The 25,684-nt window shown below is 43.6% G+C and overlaps 1 protein-coding gene and 1 long non-coding RNA gene across 4 annotated transcripts; one reads left to right on the top strand and one right to left on the bottom strand.

Moving 5' to 3' along the window:
• Positions 1-724: 724 nt before the first annotated feature.
• On the bottom strand, positions 725-18,231 carry LOC107310541. The gene is made up of 2 exons (XR_001553627.1): positions 18,119-18,231; positions 725-1,169 (listed from the first exon to the last, which is right to left on the bottom strand). It is a non-coding gene; the product is annotated as an uncharacterized LOC107310541 (long non-coding RNA).
• On the top strand, positions 17,585-24,532 carry LRATD2 (LRAT domain containing 2). 3 transcript variants are annotated; one of them, XM_015856282.2, is made up of 2 exons: positions 17,585-17,716; positions 18,458-22,599. In XM_015856282.2, exon 2 carries the CDS (start codon positions 18,463-18,465, stop codon positions 19,363-19,365), a length of 903 nt encoding a protein of 300 aa, XP_015711768.1. In that variant the 5' UTR covers positions 17,585-17,716; positions 18,458-18,462; the 3' UTR covers positions 19,366-22,599. The 3 variants fall into 3 exon arrangements, with proteins under 3 accessions (XP_015711768.1, XP_015711766.1, XP_015711767.1); XM_015856280.2 differs by lacking the exon at positions 17,585-17,716 and adding an exon at positions 17,822-18,061; XM_015856281.2 differs by lacking the exon at positions 17,585-17,716 and adding an exon at positions 18,068-18,362 and having other exon boundaries at positions 18,458-24,532.
• Positions 24,533-25,684: the final 1,152 nt, after the last annotated feature.

Genomic DNA, 25,684 nt, shown 5'->3' with positions numbered 1-25,684 from the left:
AACAGCCCTGTGGTTATGTAGATTTAGTAAAGTTATTAAGATCTCAGATTACATGTGGTGCTTTTTCCCCTTATTCTCCCTTTTGCTGCCCCCAGCAATACTGCCTTTTTTCAGCCTGTCAAATACAAACTGAAACAAAATCACCAGGGGTTAAACAGCCCAAATTGGATTACAGTCACACTGTTCAGAAAATAGAATATTGCTCATAATTGTATTCCATTGAATAAATAACTCAACATTAATTTATATCACATTAATATTCTGACAGTGGTTATTCTCATTGTAATTTGCCTGTCCAAGAATAAGTGTTATAAGTGTTATACAGAGCTTGGGATCCAAATAATTGATGGTTTCTGGTTGTTTGTTTGTTTGTTTGTTTGTTGTTGTTTCTTTGTTCTTCAAGTGTTGTTTCCTATTTTTTGTTGATTATTTTTATTTTCATTTTTTAAGACTGAACTGCATCTTGGTTGGGTCTCCATAAAATCTTAGATAAAAAAGTTTCCCAGAGCTTCTTCTTTCAATATCACTGAAAAGTTATGAGCCGAGTAATTTAAGACCTAAGCCTTTTCCTGTTAAGTCTGTAGTTCTGACATTTTTTTATTGCTTCAGGATTTTCAAATTTTATTTTATTTATATCACAGTGGCCCTCTGAAGTTTCTAGTTCCTAAATATCTACAGACAGTCTGCAATACCTCTTTTGACATCAAAGATCTTGTGACAGAAATGGGACTGGATAACTTCACATGAACTTTATTACAGCTTCTTAATGTCAGCTTGTCTTAGTTCAAATTGTCCATACCTCCTCACTGCTCAGCTTGACTATGACCAATTACTGGAGTCTCCAGAAAGTTAACTGATATTATCAATCATCAACCACTTTGATTTTGTTCAATGCCTGTTGTTCTTCACTTTATCAGGGAAAAATACAATGTCTTGACAAGCAGATAAAGAAGTATATAAAGCAATAAAGATAAAGAGCAATTTAGCCAGGGACTTCTGTATGCTTCACGGCATCACTGCAGACACATCTGAGGTATGTTCCTCCAGCTTTATCTGTGGCATCTCTGATATTGCCAGAGAGAGTTAATGGACCTCCAACTCAGTGAGGCAACTATTTAGTAACCAAGAGCATCATCGGTGTTCACAAACCAGCAAGTAGTGATGAGGACCTGAGAAGATAAGAGAGAAAAACACTGGCAATTAGATAGAAGTACAATTTCATTCCTTGCTGTCAGAATCATAGAATCCCAAAATAGCTGAGATTGGAAGGACCTTTAGGACCATCTGCTCAAACAGGGCCATCTAGGGCAGATAGTGCCCAAGAACATATCCATCCACACTCATGAACAACCACACTACTGCATATCCAAAGAAGGGTAACAACGCTTATGAAAGGCTTGGAGAATATGCCCTATGGGGAGAGACTGAAGGAAATCATAGTCCACCATAGTCTGGGGAAAGGAAGGCTGTGGGGTGACCTTATTGCTCCCTTCCAATATCTGAAAGGCGTTTACAGCGAGAGTGGGGCTGGTCTCTTCTCACTGGTGACAGGTGAGAGAATGAGGGGAAATGGCCTCAAGTTGTGCAGATGACACAAAAATGGGAGGTGGTGTTGATTTGCCTGAGGGTACGGAGGTCCTTCAGAGGGATCTGGATAAGCTGGATCGCTGGGCTGAGGTGAATGGGATGAGGTTCAACAAGGCCAAGTGCCGGGTCCTGCACTTTGGCCAAAATATCCCCATGCAGTGCTATAGGCTTGGGGTTGAGTGGCTGGATAACAGTGAAGAGGAAGGGGACCTGGGGGTGCTGCTTGATGCTCAGCTGAACATGAGCCGACAGTGTGCCCAGGTGGCCAAGTGGGCCAATGCCATCTTGGCCTGTATAAGAAATAGTGTGGCCAGCAGGAGCAGAGAGGTAATCATCCCCCTGTACTCAGCTCTGGTGAGGCCGCATCTCATGTACTGTGTTCAGTTTTGGGCTCCTCACTACAAGAAAGACACCGAGGCCCTGGAACGTGTCCAGAGAAGGGCAATGAAACTGGTGAGGGGTCTGGAGCACAAGTCTTATGAGGAGCGGTTGAGGGAGCTGGGATTGTTTAGCCTGGAGAAGAGGAGGCTCAGGGGGGACCTCATTGCACTCTACAACTTCCTGAAGGGAGGTTGTGATGAGGAGGGGTTTGGCCTCTTCTCCCAGGCAGCAAACAGGACCCAAGGAAATGGCCACAAGTTGTACCAGAGGAGGTTTAGATTAGACATAAGGAAAAACTTTTTCTCCTAGAGAGCGGTCAGGCACTGGGATGGCTGCCCAGGGAGGTGGTGGATTCGCTGTCCCTGGCAGTGTTAAAGAGGCGTCTGGATGAGGAGCTATGAGATATGGTTTAGTGGTTTGCTGTAGCTACAGTAATGGAAGGACGGTTGGACTAGATGATCTTGTAGGTCCTTTCCAACCTTGTGTGATTGTGTGATTCTATTATACTCCCAAGGAAAATGTTTTACAATGCTGCCCATAGTACTTCCTCGAAAGAAACACCCAGTGGCTGGATATCTCAATCTGGGCATTTCTATGTAGTAATTACTCTTTTTCCTTGCCACAGGTCCTGTAATCAGAAACTCCCCAAGACAACTGCACTGTTTTGTTTTCAAGCACCTGCAAAGAAGAACAACAAAGCTGGCAACAGGACCAGAAAAGATGTATGAGGACTAGCTGAGGGAATTGGAGTTGCTTAGTCTAGAGAAAAAAATGCTGAGAGGGGAGCTCATTGCTCTCTACAATGCCCAAACAGTCTCCAGGCAGTGGCAGCTCCTCCTCAGCCACAGAATCATTGAATCATAGAATCCTCAGAATTCAAAGGGACCTTTAAAGGCCATCTCATCCAACTCGCCTGCAATGAACGGAGAAATGCACAGCTAGATCCGGTTGCCCAGAGACTTATCCAGCCCCACCTTGAAAGTCTCTATGGATGGGGCATCAACCACAATGCTAGATAACCTGTTCCAGTGCCTCACCCCTCACTGTAAAATATTTTTTCCTTATATCAAACCTAAACCTACCCTCTTTGTGCTTGAAATTATTTCCCCTTGTTCTATCACTACAGATCCTGCTAAAGAGTCTGTCCCTTTCTTTCCTGTAGCTCCCCTTTAGATATTGAAAGGCCACTATCAGGTCACCTCAGAGCCTTCTCTTCTCCAGGCTGAACAGCTTCAGTTCTCACAACCTGTCCTTGCACAAGAGGTGTTCCATCCCCTGGATCATTTTTGTGGCCCTCTTCTGGTCATGCTCCAACAGGTCCATGTCTTTCCTGTACTGGGGATTCCACATCTGGATGCAGTTCTGCAGGCGAAGCCTCACCAGTGCAGAGTAGAGGGGCAGGATCACCTCCCACTACCTGCTGGCCACCTTCTCCAGTTTAATAATTCTGTGTGATGTCACAGAGTATGAAATCCCCCTTTGGCCAGTTTAAATAATCTGTCCTGGTTCTGTTTCCACCCAGTTCCTTGCGCCCCCCAGTTCTCTCACTGGCAGGACAGTACCAGAATCTAAAACTTCTTTGGCTTTGTGCAGCACTTGCTCAGCAGCAACTAAAACATCAGTGTGTTATCCTAAAGCCCCTGAAGCTGGAACACAGCATCAGACCAGACACCATCATGAAAATAAACTTTATTCCATCTGAAACCAGGACACAAGACATGAGGAAACAGTATCAAGTTGTGCCAGAGGAGGTTTTGATTGGATATCAGGAAGACTTTCTTCACAGAGAGGCTGCCCAGGGAGATGGTGGAGTCCTCATCCTTGTAGTTATTTAAGCGGTGTGTGGAGATGGCACTGTGGGACATGGTTTATTGATAGAGCTCATAGGTCAGGTCAGTGGTTGGACTTCATGATCTTGAATGTCTTTTCCAACCTAGCTGATTCTATTACTCCATGATTTCCACATCTGCAGGAGAATATCTTAGTTCTTATGGTAGTGCTTTGCATAGATTCAGTTTTTGGGAAGAGATATCACTTTTCATGCATAAGAAAGAACTGACATGGAAAGACCTTCACTTCTCCCATTGCTTCAGATGCATGCATGCTGTCATTTATTAGACAATTCCAAAAGTATTCTGGGCTTTCTGCCAATCAGCAACACAAGGAGTTCAGTCTGAAAGGCAGTTTTAGAGAGATGTGACCATTTCTGCAATGGTGTTGAAATACCAAATGCCAGAATTATCTGTATAGACAAATTCAGATTACAAATGTTAAAGCCTTAAACAGGGGTATACTTCAGGAAATATACTCACTTTTCCAACTAGTCTTTGTAATTTCCTATAGTCAAGGATTACTCAAGTGCATCACAAAAGAAACCTTCCACTTGCAGACCATTAATTGAGGAACTCTGAAGTGTTAATTTTGCATAATTTTACTGGAGATAACTTCATCTAAATCTTGCATTTTCTTCTCTTTGTTATCAAAAATAATCAAATAAGATGATTAGTTAAACGAAACTTTTGCAACTTGACTGAATTGAAGGATAATTTACTGCAGTTCACCTAGAAGCAGTAGTTTAAAAAAATTCTTAAAATCTCTCCCTGGTACTTCTGAGTCCTACAAATATACTCATGTAAGATTCTTTTCCCCCCTGCATTTTGTAATCTGTAGTTCTCTGCTTTACAAATTCTCTGTCAAGATATATATTTTTTACAACCTGAACATAATATTTGAATAAGGCTATCAACAGTGGACAGATCCTGGAAGGCAAAACCTACCACAGCTGGCATTTTCCAAAGAATGATGGGACCTTGGAGTCCAATTTCCACAGGCCTCCAGCCTATTATCTTGCTGATCAATCACTTCCATATGTAGCACTTGATGCTAAACACTGAAAACAATCCACATTTTACTGCCAGCACCAAGTGCTTGAGAGAGAAACAAAACACACTGAAAAAACTATTATGCAACTGGAATCAGGAAGCATAAGACTGCATGACAATGAAAAACAGCAAGAAGCCCAGCACTTTAGCTCTTTTCCTGGTACCTAGCACCACCAAAGACTGTGACTGTAGGCAGTGGTGACAGCAAAATAGTGACAGAACAACACACAGTCACTCTTAGAAGCTTCTTCATTTGGTGTCACTGGTGGAAAGACCTTGCATAAATATTGCCAACTAATTCCATCAGGCTTGATATAAGAACATCAGAGGGTAGGGGTATGGAAAGAGGCTATTACTGTAGGCTCCCTCCAGGCAAGGGCACCATGAAAGCCCTTTTGTATTACAGCAAAAGATCACAAAATTTGGAGTCTGGCAGGGACAGAGAGGACTGACAGAGAGGAATAAGGCTGGTAAACTATTGGGAATGCTGCCTGAGGTAACACTGATCCACCCTTGAGCTCTTTAGAATACAGATATCCATTATTTATTGCATCTTTTGTTTGTAAGAATATCTCAGACCCAAGCTAGTATTTGAGGCTGGGGGAAATGAGGGTGGATCCATTCTCCATAGCCATGTTTCCACCTTCCATTAGGTCTCCAAAGAGATAAAGCAATCCCACAACAATTCTACTGGTGAACACTAGTAGAAGATTTCTCCTTCATTTAAACAAAAGACTGAATACCTCCTATGCATAATTCCACCAGTCTTCTCCCAGGCAACAAACAGGACTTGAGGAAATGGCTGCAAGTTGTACCAGAGGAGGTTTAGATCAGACATAAGGAAAACCTTTTTCTCTCAGAGAGTGGTCAGGCACTGGAATGGATGCCCAGGGGGTAGTGGCAGTGTTCAAGAGGCATCTGGATGAGGAGCTATGATATATGGTTTTGTGGCTTGTGGTAGCAATGGTAATGGGAGAATGGTTGGACTAGATGATCTTGTAGGTCCTTTCCAGTCTTATGATTGTATGATTCTATGCAGCAGTGCTTCCCAGAATGGAGGGCAATACGGCATGCTGTTTCTTAATGGGAAGAGTTAAGAACTTTTGTCAGGAATTTATAAAAATGAACGTAGGTCCAGGGAAATTTGATCTAGTACTTGATCTAGCAGCTGGCAACCCTGCCTGTACAGGGGGATGATCTCTGAGGTGCCGTCCAACCCAAGTCATTCTGATTCTATGACAGAAGATATAGCAATTTGGAAGCTGAAGGAGAGAAACAGACTCTATTACATGGCAGCAGCATTTAACTATCGGAGAATGCTGATATCAAAGATCAGTCTTGGCTCAGTTTCTACAGATATCATAAAATCACCATGTGCAATTAGACACAATCTGTGACGTGTATTTCATAATAAAACCTGAACTACCACACCACAGTTACTGACTTCATTCACAAACTATAAGCATTATTTTCCCAGGTCAAAATTAAGATCATTGTCTAGCAACAGCAAAAAATATTCAGTTCTCCTGATAGATGTTTACAATCTTTTCAAGGCTGATTTAATTAGTCAGATTTTATTTTGCTGATGACATTAACCTTGGCAGGAGTTAAAAAACAACAACCCAGAAACAAAGAGAGAAAAAATGCTGTTCCAGAAAAGCAAAATCCACAAATCTGACCATAGTGGGTTTTTTTGTTTTGTTTTGTTTTAATTAGTATTCTAAATAAATTACATAGTAAATTTCTACTGAAACACAGTGTTTTTATTTTATGCATTTAAAACAGCCTAAGAAACAACATGGAAGTGATAAGCATTGATTTTCCTCTTTTGCATAAGAATTACAAATATAAAAATTTATATCTGATCCTTACATTCCTAAAGCCTTTATTAAAATCACATGCAAAACCTGATCCTACTGGAAGCACAGTCTACACAAAGCACCTTCACTCTACTTGGCTAAAGAAGGAGTAATAATCCATGTGCTGGTCTCTATTTGCAAGCCATTTCTAAGAAACAAATATCTTAATCTTAGCAACAACACGTCTTGGTATTTCCAACCAGGAGTTTTTAACAGAGAAAGCTTTTTGGAAAAGTTAAAACCTAAGCAATCAACTTTTCAAAGGCTCTTTTGTGTATTGAATAAGGGCTCTGCTTCAAGAAAGCTAGAAGAGCCCAGATATGCATGGCACTCATTGACTTCAATCCAGTGTGGAAAAAATCACCCAGTTGCCTTTCCTCACTGACACTGAACACAACACTACCAAAGATGCTGCATTCCTTGAGGGCCAAGATCTCACAGCCTCACTTGCAAGGGTAGCACCTTCTCACAATTCTGTTTAGAGTACAGAATGGAGTCAACTTCTGGCCTTAAATTATGCATTTATTTGTGATTTATAATGTTTGTTCTTTATAAGACCTGACACAGCAGTCATATTAATACTGTATGTTGGCTTGGATTTCAGATATTGGCACATCAGTACTAATACATTTGACCTTCAAATGGGAAGAAGATTCCTCTTGAGAATTCATGAAACACTTTGCCAGAGGAAGTGCATCACTGCTCAGATCTGTCACTTCTGTTGTGGGCCAGGGACAAAGTCTCCTACATCCACTACGAAGTAAATAAGAGAGTGGTATTAACCATGGACAGCACATGGAATTCAACTAAGACATCAGCTCCGAACGTAATGCTTCCTGTTTTAATATGTTGGCACACATCAGAGGCAAATGGTGGTATTGCCATAGAAGCTGAGAGAGGTTCAGCCTTCTCACCAATATTCCAGTACATTTTGTTGCTGTGCAACAGATGGCAGCAGAGGGGCAGACTGTCAAACAGTCATTTGATGTGGAAGTGCATATGAAACAAAAGTGTGTCATTGAATTCCTTCATGTGGAAAAAATGGCACCCATTGACATTCATTGGCATTTGCTGAATGTTTATGGAGACCAAACAGTGGACACAAGCACAGTAAGATGGTGCACAGTGCATTTTTGCAGAGGCAACAGCAATGCGAAAGACAAGCCATGTTCCAGACAGCCATGCAGATTTTAACCAGCACAGCATTCAGTCTCTTGTTCTTTGCTGGTGAAAATGCATAGCTAATGGTGATGATCATGTTGAAAAATGCTGTTCTTTATCTGAGAGACTGCTCTATCAAATAAAGCTACTGCGCTCTTTGTATCTGTTCAGTTTCCATAGAAATAAATAGAAGGCATTGCTTTTGGAGCAACCTACATACATAATATCTGAGGGGGATAAGGGGAAGTAATTTTTTGATATGTTACCTCTTCACATGAACCATCAGCAGAGATAAGAATACTTATTTTCCCAGGCATCCTCCCAGATGGAAACATTTACCAGCCAAAAAGAATTTCTCCCTTTGAAGTCCAGGAAAATCAGAAGTATTTAGGCAAGGACAGCCTCAAGGGTTTTTACCTCTTCATGGAGTTTCAAACTGAACAGTAGATTTTATCTAGTTCTCACTGAATGAGACTCCAGGATGGAGAAAAAGGAAGCTGTAAATTGGATTGGCTAGTAGGCATTATTAACAGGCAGATCTCTTGTGTCCTGTGAGAATAACAGAACCATAATATGGACTGAAAAGGACCTTCAAAGTTCATCTAGCTCAACCTCTTGCTCAAGGCAGATCTACTTAGGTCAGACTGATAACACAGGCATCCAGCCCAGACATTAACCCTTCCAAAGGTGGAGATTACACAGCTTCTCTTGGCAAGCTATTCCAGCATTTGCCCACTCTCTTTCTCAAATAAATAAATAAATAAATAATACTAAATCAGATTTTTTCAGCTCTTCACTGGTGCGTTTGTCATCATTCTTGTACTGGCGAGTCTGTATCTGAAGCGGCATTTCAGCTGCAATCTCACAAATGCTGAAAAGAGGGAGAGGATCACTGCCCTGGACCAGAAGACTACACTTTTATTATTACAACCCAGGGTGCCATGATGATTGGCTAGACATGAATCCTGTTGAATTTAATTAATAAAAAACTGCTATGTGCAATGCATTCTTTGAGTCACTTCTTTTCTCAGACTTTTTTTCAGTCTTTATTCAGACTCACTTCTCACTTTTTTCCTGTTGTTACAAGGCCAGTATTAATGACATCTTATCTTGAAGACATTACCTTCACCCAGATTTTATTGTTAGACCTTTGATCAAAGGAAAGATATAGACAGCAGAAAGTCTTTTCCCTCTCTTCTACTCCACACCAACAAAACAGCACTGTTTAGATACTCTTAGAGTATAGATTGCAGATGTTGGAATGGGATATCTAGTAGTATTAGACAGTTGAATCAGTGCATCCCCAAAAGAGCAAGGTACACACAATTTTGGTTCTGTGCTCTTAATGAAGTCTTTCCCTTAACTTAACCAGAAATTGGATTTAGCTCATAACATCAACTGAAGGGCATTTCAGGTGAAAACAAGAATCTGCAGTTTCCTTGGAGGAGTGTCTTTACTCTGCTTGTTCTAATACAAACGCCGCACTGCAAAATGGCTTTGTGTTGAAACCACTTTACATTTGATGCCTAGTGGAGATTAAAGCTGATTGTTGCAGTGACTTACTACAGTAAGTGTTTTGGTCCCTTGGCATGGTGGCCTTGCTGCTTTCCAAAAATAGTGTTTGCATTTTCCCCTACAGATGATTTATCTTCACCCACAGCTTTGCTCATGCTGTTATCTCCTTCATGTGGAACCATAAAACACTTAAATCAGAGCAAGAGAACACTACAGAAAGAGCCAAGAAATAGGATTTGGTGAGGAGTCGACAACTTTAGCATATACAGGGACTGTTTGAAATTAAGCACTGCCTGTAGGCATGAGTGTCAGACCTGGTCTGCAGCTGGTGTGAAGAGGAAAATCATCACTGAACTGCTGAGCTGAGCCAAGTTCAGAGCTCTGCCTGCCCCGAGCCTTCCTTCCAGCTCTGTCAGCCTGCAGAGGACGAATTGGAATGGCCAAGGGGCTTCCCTGCAGCAGCTGCCGTGATCGTGACACATTCCTGCCTAGCAGACAGCCCAAGGAAGGAAAGAAAGAAGGGAAAAAGGAAAATAAAAGGGAATGCAGTAGCACTGAGCAGCACATCGCTCACTGTCCTCTTCCCCAGCTGGAATTGACTCACGTAGCCAGGCAGGAGAACATCTGTCTCCAGAAAGGCAAACACATACAGCTGTCAGTTCTAACAGGTATTAGAGACATTATTATGAGCACACACATCATTATCCAGACAGCACTTTATAAATCCAAACCAGCAGAGCCATCCAGCAGGCCAGAGGCTTCCTTAACAGCAGATTCTACCAGGAATATGATTTTTATCTAACTAGCTCATGGGATTGAAGGAATGAATATGCATCTGCTCCTTGCTCTCCTCCCACAAGCACAAACAGAAAGGGCTGAGTGGAAGTCAAGGTTAATATCAGTGCTTCCTTAAAACAGAAACATAGTGGTATTTCCTCATGCTCAAATGCCTTTTGCAAAGGGGCAGCAGAAACAAAAGCCTCAGTGCTTGCTCTCTGCTTACAAAGCTACACTGGCTGACTCCACACTTGCAATTGACCAAGGCATAAAATGGTTCTTCATTGTGGGCAGCAGTGAATGAGTCCACAGGAATGACCTTTAAAGGTCCCTTCCAACTAAAATGATTCTATGATTCTGTGATTTCAGCCTGCCTGGGCTTACTGGTCCCCTGCAGCCTCCACCGTCTCAGAAGCAGCATTACTTAAGGCCAAAGGATGCTTGCAGCCATCAGAAATCTGCAATGACAAAAGGCGCTTGCCATGCATGCTGCAGGAGTTTGATGCACATCAGAGGTGCTACGTCTTGGATCTGCCTGAGTATGGTGGGTATCAGCAGTCTGGCTCAAGCTGTGATGCTCCTACTGCCTGGAGCTCCTACTGCCATAGCGCCTACCTACTGATTTCCTGCTGTCCCTGTGGACCTTGTTAGCAGGGAATAGGAGTGCCTTAATGCTTATTCATCCTTGCAGCCTTTCGTGCAAAAGGTAGGAGTGTTACGAATGGCAAACAAAGGCTTGAAAACATAGATCCTCCCACTTAATTTCTTTAGAAGCCTGAATCCATTGCTACAGCACTCTCACGGTGTCACTCTGCTGTCACTCTTCTCTGGTGCCTCAGAGTCGGGAGTGGGACATTGGCAAAGCTATCTCTGATGCAGCCTCCAGTCCATGAACTCCTCCAAACCCTCAAGGCCAAAGCCTCATGTGGCTGTGCACAGCCTCAGCCATTGCCCAGGAGACTTGCTAGGAGTTGAGTACTGCTCTGTTGGATTTGGAGTAAATCTTGAGGAAAACCCTAAACATCATCTTCACAGCTGTTTTGAAGCCTTACATCTCTCTTTCTTTTTGTTGGCTGGGGAAGAATAGTTGTAACCAGTTTTCCAGTCTAATGGGTGAATGAAAGGAAGAATTGCTCTGCTCACTTCCTTTCTGCCCTTCCACAGGCCTGCAGAAAGTTTGCAATGAGCAGCAAGCATTCAAACATAGGATAAAGACAGGAGGCCCCACAGATACCCTGTAACCTCTGTGTAGATGGGCATGTACTATGACATGATCAGCCTCACATTTTGGTACCAACATTATCAAAGTCACAGAAGGGGACCCTGCCTACTGGTTCCTCTGCTCCTGCACATTTAAAATGGAGACGCTAACATACATAGATGTCCTAGTGTTGCTTTAAGAACTGCTGTGTTCACTACAGTGGCTTCTGTGTAGGTACTCCACACTGGGAGCAACCAGGAGAGCTTCTCCACCAAAGTGGCAGTTTCATGCTCTCTTGACTGCACAGGACAGATTGCCACCAAGGCAGCCAGCAATCCTGTGATGTATCAAAAGATATGGATAGAATGGCTATTGGGGAAAAGCTTGAATGAGAGGAAGACCAGAGATGCAAGAGACAAGCATTTGTCACACTGGGTAATCACAGAATCATAGAACCATCTGAGTTGGAAAGGACTTTCAAGGCTAACTAGTCCAACTCTAGGACATCCTTACTGTAAATAAATTACATAAATCTATATATATGCATGTATACTTATGCATTATTATATACTTATACAGTTTAAGATGCATGTGGTTTACCTCTTTCCTTGTAAGCTTATGTTTGAAATACAGTTGTTATTTTCTGGACGAAAATGGACTGCATTTTAATTAAGCTATGCCTGCTGCTCAAGTCAGTTTGATAGCAATTCCTAAAACTCCAGACCTCCACTGACACATGCATTACTTCATTTTCATTTGCTGGAATTCACCAATTAAAATCTCACCGTGGTAAAACTTCTTTCGGGATAAACCTGGGTGCCTCAATCAAAAACTCTGTGGCTTTGGCAATGTCAGCAATTCATTTTGTTTTGGATCACATTTAGTCAAAAAATTACAGTGCTGAAAGTACTTAACAGAAGCATAAGCTTCCACTGAGAGCTTTAGAAAAATAGAACAGTTTGCTGATGTGATAAACATGGCAATCACCGTTTCTACTCTCTGCTCTCAAAATGCAGATTTCTTTCTGATAACTTTCAGGTCTTGAATACATTGTGGCCCATGCTATGCTATACTAAGTACCAAAGATCATATGTTTGGAAGCACTTCTTGTTAACGTCATCAAAGGCTTTTAGGCTAAATGGAGAAACAAACACTAAGATCTCAGTTCAGGTAGTCACCTTCCTGACACTAGACACTCATTATATGTTTTATGTTATATCAAATAACATGAATCAGAAATGTTAAAATACTAATGTTCTCTTGATATTTGACATTTTTGGGTACATAAATTCTATGGTTGTCTAAATTCCAAACATTTCTCCTGGCACAAACGCAGTTACTGAGTAGTGACAACAGGCACAGATCAATGCTTGTTTCACACATAAGCTTAAAAACATCACAAACTAGTTGTAGTCTGATCCAATGGATGTGTCAGAATGGCTCTAACACAACAGAACAATGATGAGCTGATTTACAAAACCTGGGTTACAGCAGTCATGCAGGATACGAGACCCAGAGACTCAAGCCCTACTCTGAGAAGATGTGAACAAAACTCACCCACTAGCATGCCCTAAAACCAAAACTTTCAGATCTTTCTGGTGGGCCTGCCTGAAATGACTCTTGATGAAGATATTCCATGGTCATGAGATACGAATATTTATTACAGAGGACCTCAAAGCAATCTCATTCCCTTCCTGCACCTGATCTCAGAGTCACTGTCATTCTTTTTTTTCTTTCTTTTTTCTTTTTTTTTTCTTTTTTTTTTTTTCCCATCTGACTGAATGGATATTTAATGAACTGCTTCAGTGGGACAGACAGAGCACAACTAGCTCAAAAAATAGCAAACAGTCTGGTGGCTTCCAGCACTCTCCTGGGAGATATTGGTTCAAGTTCCTTCAGCGAGATGAGAGGCTTCAACCTTGGTCTTTCATACCCTAAGGAAGCAATATGAAATATTAATGCATTTTATTAACTGACATGGCATCATTGTGAGAAACAGCCAACCTCATTAAAGCACTTAACCTTGAATGAGTATTAGGCTATGTAACAGGAGTGAAAGGAAGCCGTGCTTTCCAGCAGCTGTCAGGACACTAGCTCTCTTTTGTTCCATGATACCTTGCTCTGGCATGCTGGCTTTGATGAATCTCATTCTAAGTGGCATTCACAGCTTTACAAGAACTTGGTGCCTTATTCAGGGATGAGACTTCCACTGGAAGGCAAAAAGGTGATGAAGTAAATATTACAACTCAGCATCTAAACTTCTTTGGTGAGCTGAGCTGAGGAGCTCTCAGGTCCCACACCTCCCTCAATTAAGGTATGATTGACTTCTACAGAACTCACTGGAAGAACTCCCATGGACTTCACTAGGACGTGCTTGATAACTTCAGTGCCCCTAATTACACCATAGCAATTAAGCACTCTAGTTTGCAAGGTCTGTGATGCAGTAGATTGTTTACATGCCAAATGGAGCAGATTTTATCGTAGTTCTCATAAAACTCCACTGGGAAAAACACTTTATTACATCTATATTGATGCTTAAAAAAAAACCAACAAAACAAACAACAAAAAAAAAAAAACAACAAAAAACACAACAAAACACAAAACCTGAAACAATTAAATAATTCAAGTGTGTCATAGCCATCAGCTGGGTGAATACCTGTAAACACAGCTTGCTTACAGACTGTGACACTGAGCCTTGTCATGCACAGAATGACTGGTCACTAAGAAGAAAACATAAATATATACAAGAAGAATATCTTCTCATAGTGGATATTTTTTAATAACAATAACAATGGCAACACAGCATTTCACATCCAAGTAAGGATAAAGTATGATTTCAAATTAACATCACCTAAGTCCTCAATTTAGGATGCACGTAAGATTAAATATAATGGAGCAACAAAACAAATCAGATGCCTCGTTATCAAAACTATAGGCCTGATCTGAAAGCAGTCACTAGAGAGGTCCCTGGATCAGAAAGAGTGGTGAAGCATTGGCACAGGCTGCCCATGGAGGTGGTGGAGTCACTGTCCTTGGATGTGTTCAAGTAAGAGTAGATGCAGGACTGAGGGACATGGTTTAGTGGGCATGGTGGTGATGGGTTGATGGTTGGACTAGATGATCTTAGTGGCTTTTTTCAATCTTAATGATTCTAATGATTCCATAGCAGCTACATAGCCATAGGGATTAGTACAAATGTACCTGCTCCTTCTATGACCCACAGTCACTAAGCCAAGTGGTAGTCGTCTCAGTCCATCATTGGACTATATAGCGGTGCAGCTTTGAATTTCCAAAGAGCCTGACATCATGACAGTTTTTTTGGCCCCAGACAGAAAAATAATATTTAGAGTGCATGTTATGGGCAATCAAAATTTCAGGCATTTAAAATATCCTATAATCCATGTTGCAACCCACTAAGATGGTATTTTTACAACATGAAGCCAAAGGTGTGTGTTGCTGCACTCAGCAGTAGCTTAAAAACATATGGATGTGCACATTCAGATGGGAAAATGTTGGAGAGCTGTGCAGAGCAGAGGGAGCCAGACCTCATGCAGGTTCACTCATTTCATTGCAGTCTTTGCAGGGATTCAGATGATATGGCTGCCTGGAGTGATCCAGCCCTAAAACCACACCTGGGTTTTGTCTGTAAGGGGATTGAGTCATTTCTAAAAGAGAATGTACAAATACTTATGCAGTCTGGATGAGCAACTGACCAGGCAGTGACCCCAGTGAGTTACCTCATTTCAGTCAGAGAATAATAGAATAACTTGTGTTGAAAGGGACCTCAAAGTTCACTCTGTTACAACTCCCTGCCATGGTGTGGCTGCCCCCCACCAAGCTGCCCAGGGCTCCATCTAACCTGGCCTTGAATGCCTCTAGGGATGGGACATCCACAGCTTTTCTGGGCAGCCTGTGCCAGTGCCTCACCATCCTCTGAGTAAAGAATTGCTTCCTAACATGTAACCTGAATCTTCCCTCCTTTAGTTTAAATCCATTCCCCCTTGTCCTATTACTGTCAGGCCACATAAAAAGTAATTCTCCATCTTTTTATAAGCTCTAATAAGTACTGAAAGCATGGACATTCCTGTTGACTTTTGCAGATACACATCACAGCTGTACGTGGTTCACAGCACTCGGTTCCCTCTGTGATATGTGCCCAGAGCTGAATACCTCACAACTGGTTTACAAATAGCAGCTCGCTAAGCAAGCATTCTTGTAATTGAGGAACATCCAAAGCGAGGTCAGAGGTGTGTCTTCAACTCTGCTCTGCTGCAGCTTGGGCTTCCAGCTCAGTACTGTGCAGTGAGTCTTCCCTTCACTCAAGATCCACAGACTGGATTATCCTTAGCAGATAATCATCAAAGAGCTTTTTGCAAAAGCTATGCAAGAGGTCAGCACTCTCTTTAAAAGCACATTCACCAAGACAGCACGTCACTGCCACCACCCCCAGCCCTGGTCAGGCCCATGTAGGCTGGCTGCTTCAAGGCTGCTTAGAAATTAAGCACACAACAGTTTTAGGCATCGTAATTTTAGGCACCAGCCCTGGTGACATATAGGCACTAAAAGTCCTTTGTGGATTTTCCATCCAGTGCCTTATCTGCAGGCACAGTACACAATTACATATGGGTTCTGTGACACAGAAACACTCGCCTAAGGTTTCTGATCATGGAAAGCAGATTGATCAGAGGATGTGGATTCTGAGGAACAGCCATTGAAAGGAAACCAAAAGAGATCAAAGAGATCAAAGCAGCCAACAAGGTGCAGAAAATTAAGCACTGGGGTGAGTTGAAGCAGATGGGAAGAAAAAGAGCAGCAAATATGTGTGGATGTGCAGGCACGTGCAAGTGCTTCTCTGGGCAATGCTGAACCCCTGCATGGACACAGCTCTCTTCACACTGCAGCAGATGGAAAAGGTAACCTGGCCTTCAGACAAAGGCTGCTCAACTGTTGTAGTCACAACATAAAACTGCTCCAAAGAGGGTAAGGTAGGATGCTGACACACAGCTTCCAGCACAAATGCAAGAAAATGAAGAAGACACTTCTATGTTCAGCCCAGCTCCTCCTTCCAGCAGAACCTCACCTTTACACGTGCCCATCCTTCCGGATTGAAGCAATTTTACAAAGCCATATGGAGCAGGGCCCCCTTTTGTCCAGCAACATCTATATCTACACCAGGAAGCAGCACAACACAGGGAGGGAGGAACTAATACTGAAAAATGACATCGGCATTCAATACACTGTAAAGGTTTCCTCAGCTAGTCCTGGGGCTGGAGCACATCTGCTATAGCTGAGGTTGTCTGAAACCTCTTTGTGATGAAAAATGAATCAAGCCACCAGGGGACCCAAAACACAAGGTCCCCATTCAGCTGCCCATCACTCACTGCAGTGCTGGGGCTGTCCCGGGGAGCACCACACGCATCTCTCCCTCCCCATCTCCTCTCCCCACACCTAAACACGTGGCTGTATCTGAAGCCACAGCAGCACATCACCAGATAGAAATGGCATTCTCTGAGCCTACAGGCAGCACCCAGCACCCCATAAAACTATGCCTGTTCCTGCACTCACTGCTGTTCAGCAAACCCTCCAAGCAGCGGTGTGCAGTTGGGTTTATAAATTACAAGGCAACAGACAATGAGACAAAATTAAAGACATTACTCCTGGCTCCCATAAATTATCTCTGTAGTCTATTTGAACAGCATAGATTTACCAGCACATGTGGAAATAGGAAGAATACCCACCTAACAGACTAACTGGGTATTAATGAAAAAGGAGAATAGAGTGTTGTGTTCTCTGAAATGCAAAAAGAGAAATACTCCCACTGGTCCCGATAATGCCGTTCCAGGGGGAACGAATCATCATCTTCCATATTGAAAAAGAGTGCGATCTCGTGGAGTCAAAAAGAAAAGAGATTTATTAATAAAACTAATTACACGCTTCGCTCATGGAAGAATGCAAGGCACCGAGTAGCCCAGGAGAGCCGGGCTCTGTGATTTCGCCGCGTTACAAATTCCCCGCTATTGCCGGCAGCTCTCGGCGGGGCTTAGGACGGGGATCCTCAGAGGGGTGCAGCGGGATCACCCCACGGCCCCGCACGGCACTTCTCATCGCCTCTCGGCGCCGTCCCGAGCAAACTCCGGCTCCCGGTTATCCCAACCCCTCTCCGAACCGGCGGGCTGGGCTGTTTCATGGCAGCGCTCCCTTAAAGGGGCCGCGTACGAGCACGCGTGTGAGTTGGTGCGTGAGCGCGTTGCACACGCAGCCGTAAGCGCAAAGAGCCCGTCCGACCTCCGCCCGCGGATCTGCCTCGGCGGGGAGCAGAGCGCTTGGCATGTAGAGCGAGGAGAAAGAAAAAGGTGGGGAGAGGAGGAAAAAGGGAAGGAGGGGGGAAAGACGGAAGGAAGGGGGGGGAAAAAAAAGAGAGGAAGGAAAAAAAAAAAAAAAAGAGCTGCCTCTTTAAATGCTGGGGGCTGAGCGCTCGCCGGGGCGTCCGCAGCCGGATCCAGCGTCCCTCCTCTCGGCCGTGTCTCCCCGGCGCCTCCTGCACAGCCCCGAGTGCCGGCAGCGCGGCTGCGGGCGCTGCTGCTGCGGGGAGCGCGGAGCGGGGCCGGGGGGGCCATGATCGCACCCGCCCCCAGGAGCCGCGCCGCCTCCGCCCGGGAGCCCTAAAGCCGCTCGGCGCCGCGCTGCCGTTCTCCGCGGTAAGTTTGCGGCCACACGGTGCCGGCGCGGGGGCGAGTTGAACCGGGATGGCTCACCTCCGCCAGGGGTGGAACTCCGCCGTCTCCAGCTCGGACCTCCGGACCCCCCTTTTAGCCGCGCCCTCGGTCCCTAACAGGTGGCTCGGTGCTCCCCTTCGGCGCCTTGCTCCTCCTTGTTGCCGGCTAACAGGTGGCCGTGCTGCCTCACCTGCCCCTGGGCTCTGGCAGTGGTCCGCGGCTGTCACCTTTATTCCCCCTCGGCTACTCGCAGGGCTGTGTTGCAGCATGAAGTGTGGTTAAGGTGGGGAAGGGGAGCGGGGGTGGACCGTGCTCTGAATCCCTGCTCTACTGTCTCTCTGGCCCCTTGATAGCCACGCTGTGTGTGTGTCGTTACAGCGGGCATGGGGAACCAGGTGGAGAAGCTGACCCATCTGAACTACAAGGAAGTTCCCACGGCTGACCCGACTGGCATGGACAGAGATGAAGGGCCCAGGATCGGGGTCTCCTACATTTTTTCCAATGACGACGATGAGCTGGAGCAGCAGCAGGACTCGGGACATGACCTCGGGGGTGAGCACCCTGCCCTGCAGCCCTACGATCCCCAGCTGCATGAGGTGGAGTGCTCTGTTTATTACCGGGATGAATGCATCTACCAGAAGAGCTTTTCTGAGGAGGATGTGCTGCCGGAGGAGGGTGAGGAAGGAGGCAGGGGACACCTGAGCACCTACACCCCAGAGAACCTGCTGAACCGCTGCAAACCAGGTGACCTGGTGGAGTTTGTGTGCCAGGCCCAGTACCCACATTGGGTGGTCTACGTGGGGGATTTTCAGGTTGTGCACCTGCACAGGCTGGAGGTGGTGAACAGCTTCCTCACCGATGCCAGCCAGGGCAGGCGGGGCCGTATTGCCAACCAGCTGTACCGCTACAAACCCCTCAGCCCTGCCACGGTGGTACGTAACGCCCTGGAGCAGGTGGGCTGTAAGGACCGGGACCTGAGCTGGAGAAACTCAGAGTGTTTTGCTGCCTGGTGCCGCTACGGCAAGAGGGAGTTTAAAATCGGCGGGGAGCTGCGCATCGGCAAGCAGCCCTACCGCCTGCAGATCCGGCTGGGCGACAAGCGCAGCCACACGCTGGAGTTTCAGAGCCTGGAGGATCTGATCATGGAGAAGAGGAGAAATGACCAGATCGGTAGGGCTGCCGTCATCCAGGAGCTCTCCAGCCACCTGCAGGCTGCAGAGGAGGAGGACGACGAGGAGGAGGAAGATCATCCCCACCATCCAGGTGCCCGGACTGCTGTGGAGTAGTGCCTCAGCACCGCCATGCTACTCGGGCTGGGTGATGGGGATTAAAACGGAAGGCTGCGAAATTGAGCTGTTATAAACCCTTTGGGCGGCTTCAGTGCAGCTTCATTCCGATCACATGTGAAAGGAAGGGGGAAAGCTGATTAAGTGTCTGTGCTTTAGTGCTTAACTCCTTCAGTGCTCGATGATTAAAAAAAAAACAAAACACTGACTTATTGTAGAGGATAAAACTCAGGGCAACTCTACCCTTCTCTGCTCCCACCTCTTTCCCTTCCTCTGTGCCAGCCCTTCCCTCCACCATCTGCCAGTAGGCCTGACCCTATGGGATGCTAAATGCCTTTGACATCTACTTATCGGCAGAAGTTAGGAGTACTTAATACTATTAAGGAGCCAACAGCTTCAGGACATGGCCATGTTTATTTGAGTGTATGATCAGTCGGTAGCCAGAAAGTGTGATATGTTGCTGTCATTTCTCTGCCTGTTTCTCTTCAGTTGTGGCTCAGTTGGTCTTGCAACAGGCTGCTTGCTCGCTTGTGTGGTGCTAGGCTTTATGGATGGGCGGCCAGCTCCCCAAGAGGTGCAAGGGAGAAATCAGTGCTGACTTCAGTGAGATGTTTTTGTGTTCGGTGCTTTCTTAATTAATAGAAATGTGCAGGTAAGCTGGGGGAGCTCTGCCTCTGCTAGCAGCACGTGGTTTGATTGGGGAGAGAGGAGCTGTTATTGCTGACTGGTCCCAGTGAGGAGGAAGCTTGCAACCCTGATTGCAGAGTCTGCGCATTGGTGCGTGCTTGGGCTCTTATAGGCAGATACTGAGCTGTGCTGGAGCTTGTTACAGGCTTCCCCTAAAGCAGACAGCAGAGATCCCGATGACATCTGTGGAGAGCATAGAGGCCATAGAAGTAGGTTGTTTGTGTGTACCAGCACATCTTCACTAAGCTACACCTCAAGAAGGGTGGTCTCATGATTGGGAGTGTGGCAGAGGTCCTGCACAGCAGCACTCCCTCCCTGCGATGGGAAAGGAGTGCAGGATGGAAGGCAGGGGCGTTAGTTCTATTTTCCCTCCTTTATCACAAAGCAATTTCTTCTTTAGAGACTTTGTGTTTCCTTATTTTCTACTAATTTTTCTGTTGTGCAGCTGAAATATAACATCGGAAAAGAGGATTTGAATTGGGAGTTGTTATGTAGGTCCCCTATTAAGTGGGTTGGGGGGTGCAGCGCTGCCTTCCTTGAATGTTCCCTGAATTCTGCTTTCAGCTGTTGAACTGTTCTCCCACGTGGGCGCCATCAGATCATTGTCCTGAGATCTTAAGTGTGCAAGCAAACAGATTTGGACGCCTGCTTATAATACAAAATTCCTTCCCTTTAAAAGCACAATAGTGAAGAGGTGAACCTGAAGATAAGCTTGAGCTCATTTAAATAACAGCAGTTCACGTTGTGCTGTAAACTTGGAAGCATTGTTACTGCTGTCTTCCCTGCGGTTGTTTATGGTTATACCACAAATAGAAAAGTACTCCATGTCCTTTATGCCCCTTGGGAGCAAAGACTGTCGATTAGGAAGTTGATAGCAATTTTTGATTAGTTAGAACTACATAAAGCAACTTTGACAGTATGGTTTAAACAAGTCTGAGTTGTTTTCTTCCTAAGATACACAACCTGGAGGGGAACAAAGCAGTGATAAACTCTTTCAGCCTTGCTTCCAGAGGAAATGTGGCTTTAAGGTTATGCAAATACACCATACAGTGTTTTCTTAATGACTCTGTGTTCTCATTTTGGGCTGCAAAATGCTCAAATCCAAAAGAGAATTTAACACCCAGCTCTGTTAGAACGCTGTAGCTCAGGTGACTGCACTGATGGTTTTCTTCAATATGCAGTTGAGTCATACTCATGTTGGTGTGGCTGTCAAGCAAATGTGCAACCTTGCTTTAAAAGTATGGCAACAACCCATATCTGACTGCAGTAGGGTTTGTTTGTGGAGGGCTGCACGCAGCTTCCATGTGATGAAATGCTGAAAGCTAAAATGATGATGAAAAAAGTCCAAAAGAGAACAGAGAGTCTGTGCTGTACCGACTGGTATGAGACAGCTGAGGTTATCTAGACCACAAGTAAATGTCTGCCTCCTGTTGTTTCTTTCATACTGACCCTTGTACATAACAAAGTTTATTTCTCTGTGTAATATATGTATGTAAAATAATATTTTCTTACAGATATTTTTTGAAAGTTAAAAGAAAGAAAAAATATCCATCAAAACCTTGCATTTGAAAGTAAGTTGTTATGCACATTATTTTCCAGTCCTCTGAATGGGTTTATTTTTCATTAATGATCTAAAGTATATTCTAGGTCATAAAGTATAGAAACTGCTATAAATGTCAGATATTATGTATCTACAGGGTACTAAACAGTAAACTAGTTGTGAAAATATTTTTCCCTTGTGTCTGAAACATCAGAACTCTGACACACAGCCATTTCTCTCCTTCTGAGATAACCCTGCGTGGTCTGGCTTTGTTTTCTGTGTTTTTTTTTTTCTTTTCCATTTTTCCCCCCTTTGTTTAATTAGAATAAAATGGACCAAATCTGTTTGAGAACAAAGAGCAAAGCTTCTTTGACCAAAATCATGTCTTGTGCTGATCTTGGTGCTTCCCTGTACCGGTCATGCCTCTTGGGATCAATTCCTGTGCAGGCATAAGGGCCTTAACAAAGAATCCCAGAGCTTGCACAGCCCTCTAGAATGGAGAGCTGAGCAGAGGGCTTTGCTTACAGCAAAGCAGCCTGGCATGCAGTCAGCTGTGTTACAAAACCTGTCTGCCCCTCTGGCACCTGCAGTTCAGGTGTTCAGTGCTTAAAATAGTGTGAAAATGGGTTTTCATTGTTCCTGTTGTTTTTTAAGGGTGGTTTTGTTGTTTTTCTTTTCCTATGTCCTCATAGGGATTTCTTACCCCAACAGCTAATGACTGTTGAATCTTTAACAGGTGGGTCTTTTTTTTCCCCCCTACCTGTTGATTAGGCAGTGTTATTCAATAGGTGCTATGAACACCACTGCAAACATTTCTAAGCAGGCTGGTTTTTTAAAGCCATGGCTCATAATGTGCAGACTAGAATTGCTGTAAGAGCACATCACAGCTGCTTAGCTTCTTGTTTTTGTTTTACTGTAATTGTTTACTTTCTGCAGACTACACTGGGATTTCTACAGTTCGGTTGGGTTTTTTTGTTGTTGTTGTTTTAATCAAAGAATCTCTTGGGGAAAACAGTCATCTTTTTGTGTGTTTGTGTGTAGTTCAAGACTTCTCTGTTGCTCAAAAAAAAGAGAAAGGGAGAGAATAGATGGAAGTGATGTTCTCTGAGCTCATTCTTTAAGGTAGAGAAGTGAAGGTGCGATCCTTCTGCAGAGCTTCTGGTTCAGCCCAAGGCCTGTGCTGAAGTTTGAAGTTGAGCCACTTGGAAAAAAATCCTCAAAACTCATGTGTTTGAAGTTAAGTGTCTGTTAGCGTTTCTGTCTGAATAAGGCTGGAATCTTGATATGAGATCTCTGGTGGGAGCGCGGAGGATCTGATATTGCCTGTTCATGGGGAGGGCACAAGAAGCACTGTGGAAGCTCTTGTCTCAAAGTGCCCTTGTCCAAACAAAGCAGATGGAATCCAACCCAAAGTCTGGCCTCAGTTTTCATGCTGAAAATCCATGACTGACTCAGCAAGTGGTGAGGCAGACACATTACACAGCAGTTACATGCTAAGCTGACAGTCATACTGCGGACTGCTTCCTGGTGTCTTTGTCTTGTTGTGCTTGAACTTCCCTTGAGTTTTTAATATTATTGGCTTTAAAAGCCCTTTGGTTGTGCAAACACTCATGCATCTGTATGAATTTACTCATTTGGATGTATGCACTGTTACTGATGGGAAGACTACTGTGGATGTCATTCTGCATGTGGTAAGGCTGGCAAGACAAAGCCTCAGATGTGCAAAAGTAGTTCCAGATAAGAAATGGAGATGAGCAGTCTTACTTCCCCAGAGTATTGGTAAGTTTGATGCAAATGATACCACAGAAGCGGCTTTATAATGAAGCCTACAATTATTCCTTGACTGAGTAGTTTTTTAAAACACAGTTCAGATGCTTACCTTCCATGATAGTCTTGCTTATATCTTTGTTCACTATTTCAAGTTTCCATGATTGTGTGAGTATGAAGTATTGATTACAGCTCTTTGTAGCTCAGCTGGACAACACAGTAGACAGTTGTAGGGTAGATGGGAAGGGGAAGAAAAAACAACACCACAATACCAGAAGCTACTTCAAAAACTAGCTTTTGCTCAGAAAAGTATATCCTTCAGACCGAAGGACTATGGAAGTAAATGTTAATTGTTTTGTATAAATGCAGCTGTAGGCACACTTCTACCATTTTGTTCTTTTAAATTCAATATTTCACTCCAAGTACCAAAAAGGTGTTCTGGGTGGAATATATTTCAGATTTTGACTGTAACAGCAGATTTCTTTTTCTTTCTTTTTCCCTTTGGGTCTCACCAAAGGGTGTGTGAGGCCTGTTGAGTCATTTGCCACCTGTGCTTTCCTGACAATTAACCACATCAACTGCAATTCCAACAGCCATTTAGGAACAAATACTTTTTTTTTGAAAGTGAACCTTATACAACTGGTCAGAGATGAGTAACTAAAAGTAGGAAATGCGTTGTTTCCAGCAGCAGTTTCTTTGTGAGAAAGATACTGTTATTTATGTGTTGACTTGGCTACTCTATAAAGTAACTTGTGGTGATGAGGCAAGGTTTATTGTATCATGGACTTAGATTCTGCAGATCAGACTCTTATTTTTAACTGTGGATAAGAAGAAATCAGAGTAGCTTCTTCAAACATCAGTGGTTTATGTGGTTCTTTTGCATTATTGTTGAATTAGAAGCTTTCTTTCAATGCACACCTGAAATTCCTGATATTGTAATACTTCATGGAATCATCTACAATAGCCAGTGTAATCATAAAATATGATTTATTTTTTTTTAACTCCAAGAGCATTTTCTGTAAGCTGTCTTTTGTCGATGAATGTTAATTGTTAGTGCTAATATCTCTTCTTTTCCTGAGAAAGAAGTACAGATCATTGATTGTACCGTTTCCTTCAAAATGAAGGGCATTGCATAGTAACTAAAAAGAAATAAAAGATTTATAGTATCTTTTATAATCTTTCTTTCCTTTCTTTTGTTATTTTTTTATGAATGGAATGTTTTTCCCTCGCTTGTTTGGGAAACTGTAGTGATTTCCTACATGACGGATGCATCAGGCACAAAACAATCAATGTTTTCGCTGGCTTCACATGTCAGATCAAAATGTAGCTCTTCAGTTGTGTTCATGCTCAAAGACAAAACAAAAAACCTCTATACAATGCCAGGCAGTCAACTGATTAATAGGCAATAGCTGTATTAAATCTGAGGATCTGGCAGATAATTTAATCTTAAAAGTGGAAAATGAATTCAGAAAAAGATCATATAGTATTAGTTGGCACCCAGGCCTGTCTTGTGTGCCAGCAACTGCTAAAGGAACAGATGTAGTGTTTGTGAGAAGGAGAAAGGAGAGAACATCAGAACTTATAGGGAGTTTGGAGAAGATCTCTACAACTGTTTGGTTCATGTAAAGTCTTGTCTCATGGAAACTCCAGGAATGGGATGGGAATGATGTGCTGTCTGCTAGTGAGTAGTCACACCATGTACGATATAAGTTGTCAAAGCTATCCACTGTGTGTGCATCCATGACTACCAAAACAGTGATACAGTGACTGAACCTTACTTCCCTGAGGTTCTAACTAGAAGTTGTTAGAAACTCATGCAAAAGCATCAAGTCAGCTCAAGCAAGAATACTTTGAGTGAAACCTTCCTAAGGAAATTCAGCTGTAACAATATGGTCGTTGGCTGAGAGTATTAGTGGAGAGTTAAGTCTTCTGGAGGCTGCAGCTGTACTCCATGGCCTTCTCACAGGTGTGACAGACTGAGACAAATCCCTGTAACAAAGAGAGCAGCTTCTAAGGCTCAGGGCCACAGGTGGGATTTCACCATAACATTTAATTTCTAGCTCTAGCTTAGACTTGGTGGTTTTGAACAAGATGTGTGAGGCACCCAGCTGTGCTCTATGTGACTGCAAATGCCTGAATTTTCAGGTGTCTGATATTAGATCTGAAAAATAACATGAAGAACCAAAAATGTCAGTCAGGTGTCTGAATCAATATCCTGAAATCCCTGCTCAGCTGCCACCTAGAATTGGAGACCTCCAAATCTGAAGCTTGATTTATTAATTTCTACCTTGTTTGCAGAATCTTGAAGTTTTGGACCTTTTTCTC

Source organism: Coturnix japonica, chromosome 2 (genome assembly GCF_001577835.2).
Source record: "Coturnix japonica isolate 7356 chromosome 2, Coturnix japonica 2.1, whole genome shotgun sequence".
NCBI lineage: Eukaryota > Metazoa > Chordata > Aves > Galliformes > Phasianidae > Coturnix > Coturnix japonica.
Note: the sequence above shows the minus strand (reverse complement) of the source record. Positions and strands in the feature narration are given on the sequence as shown.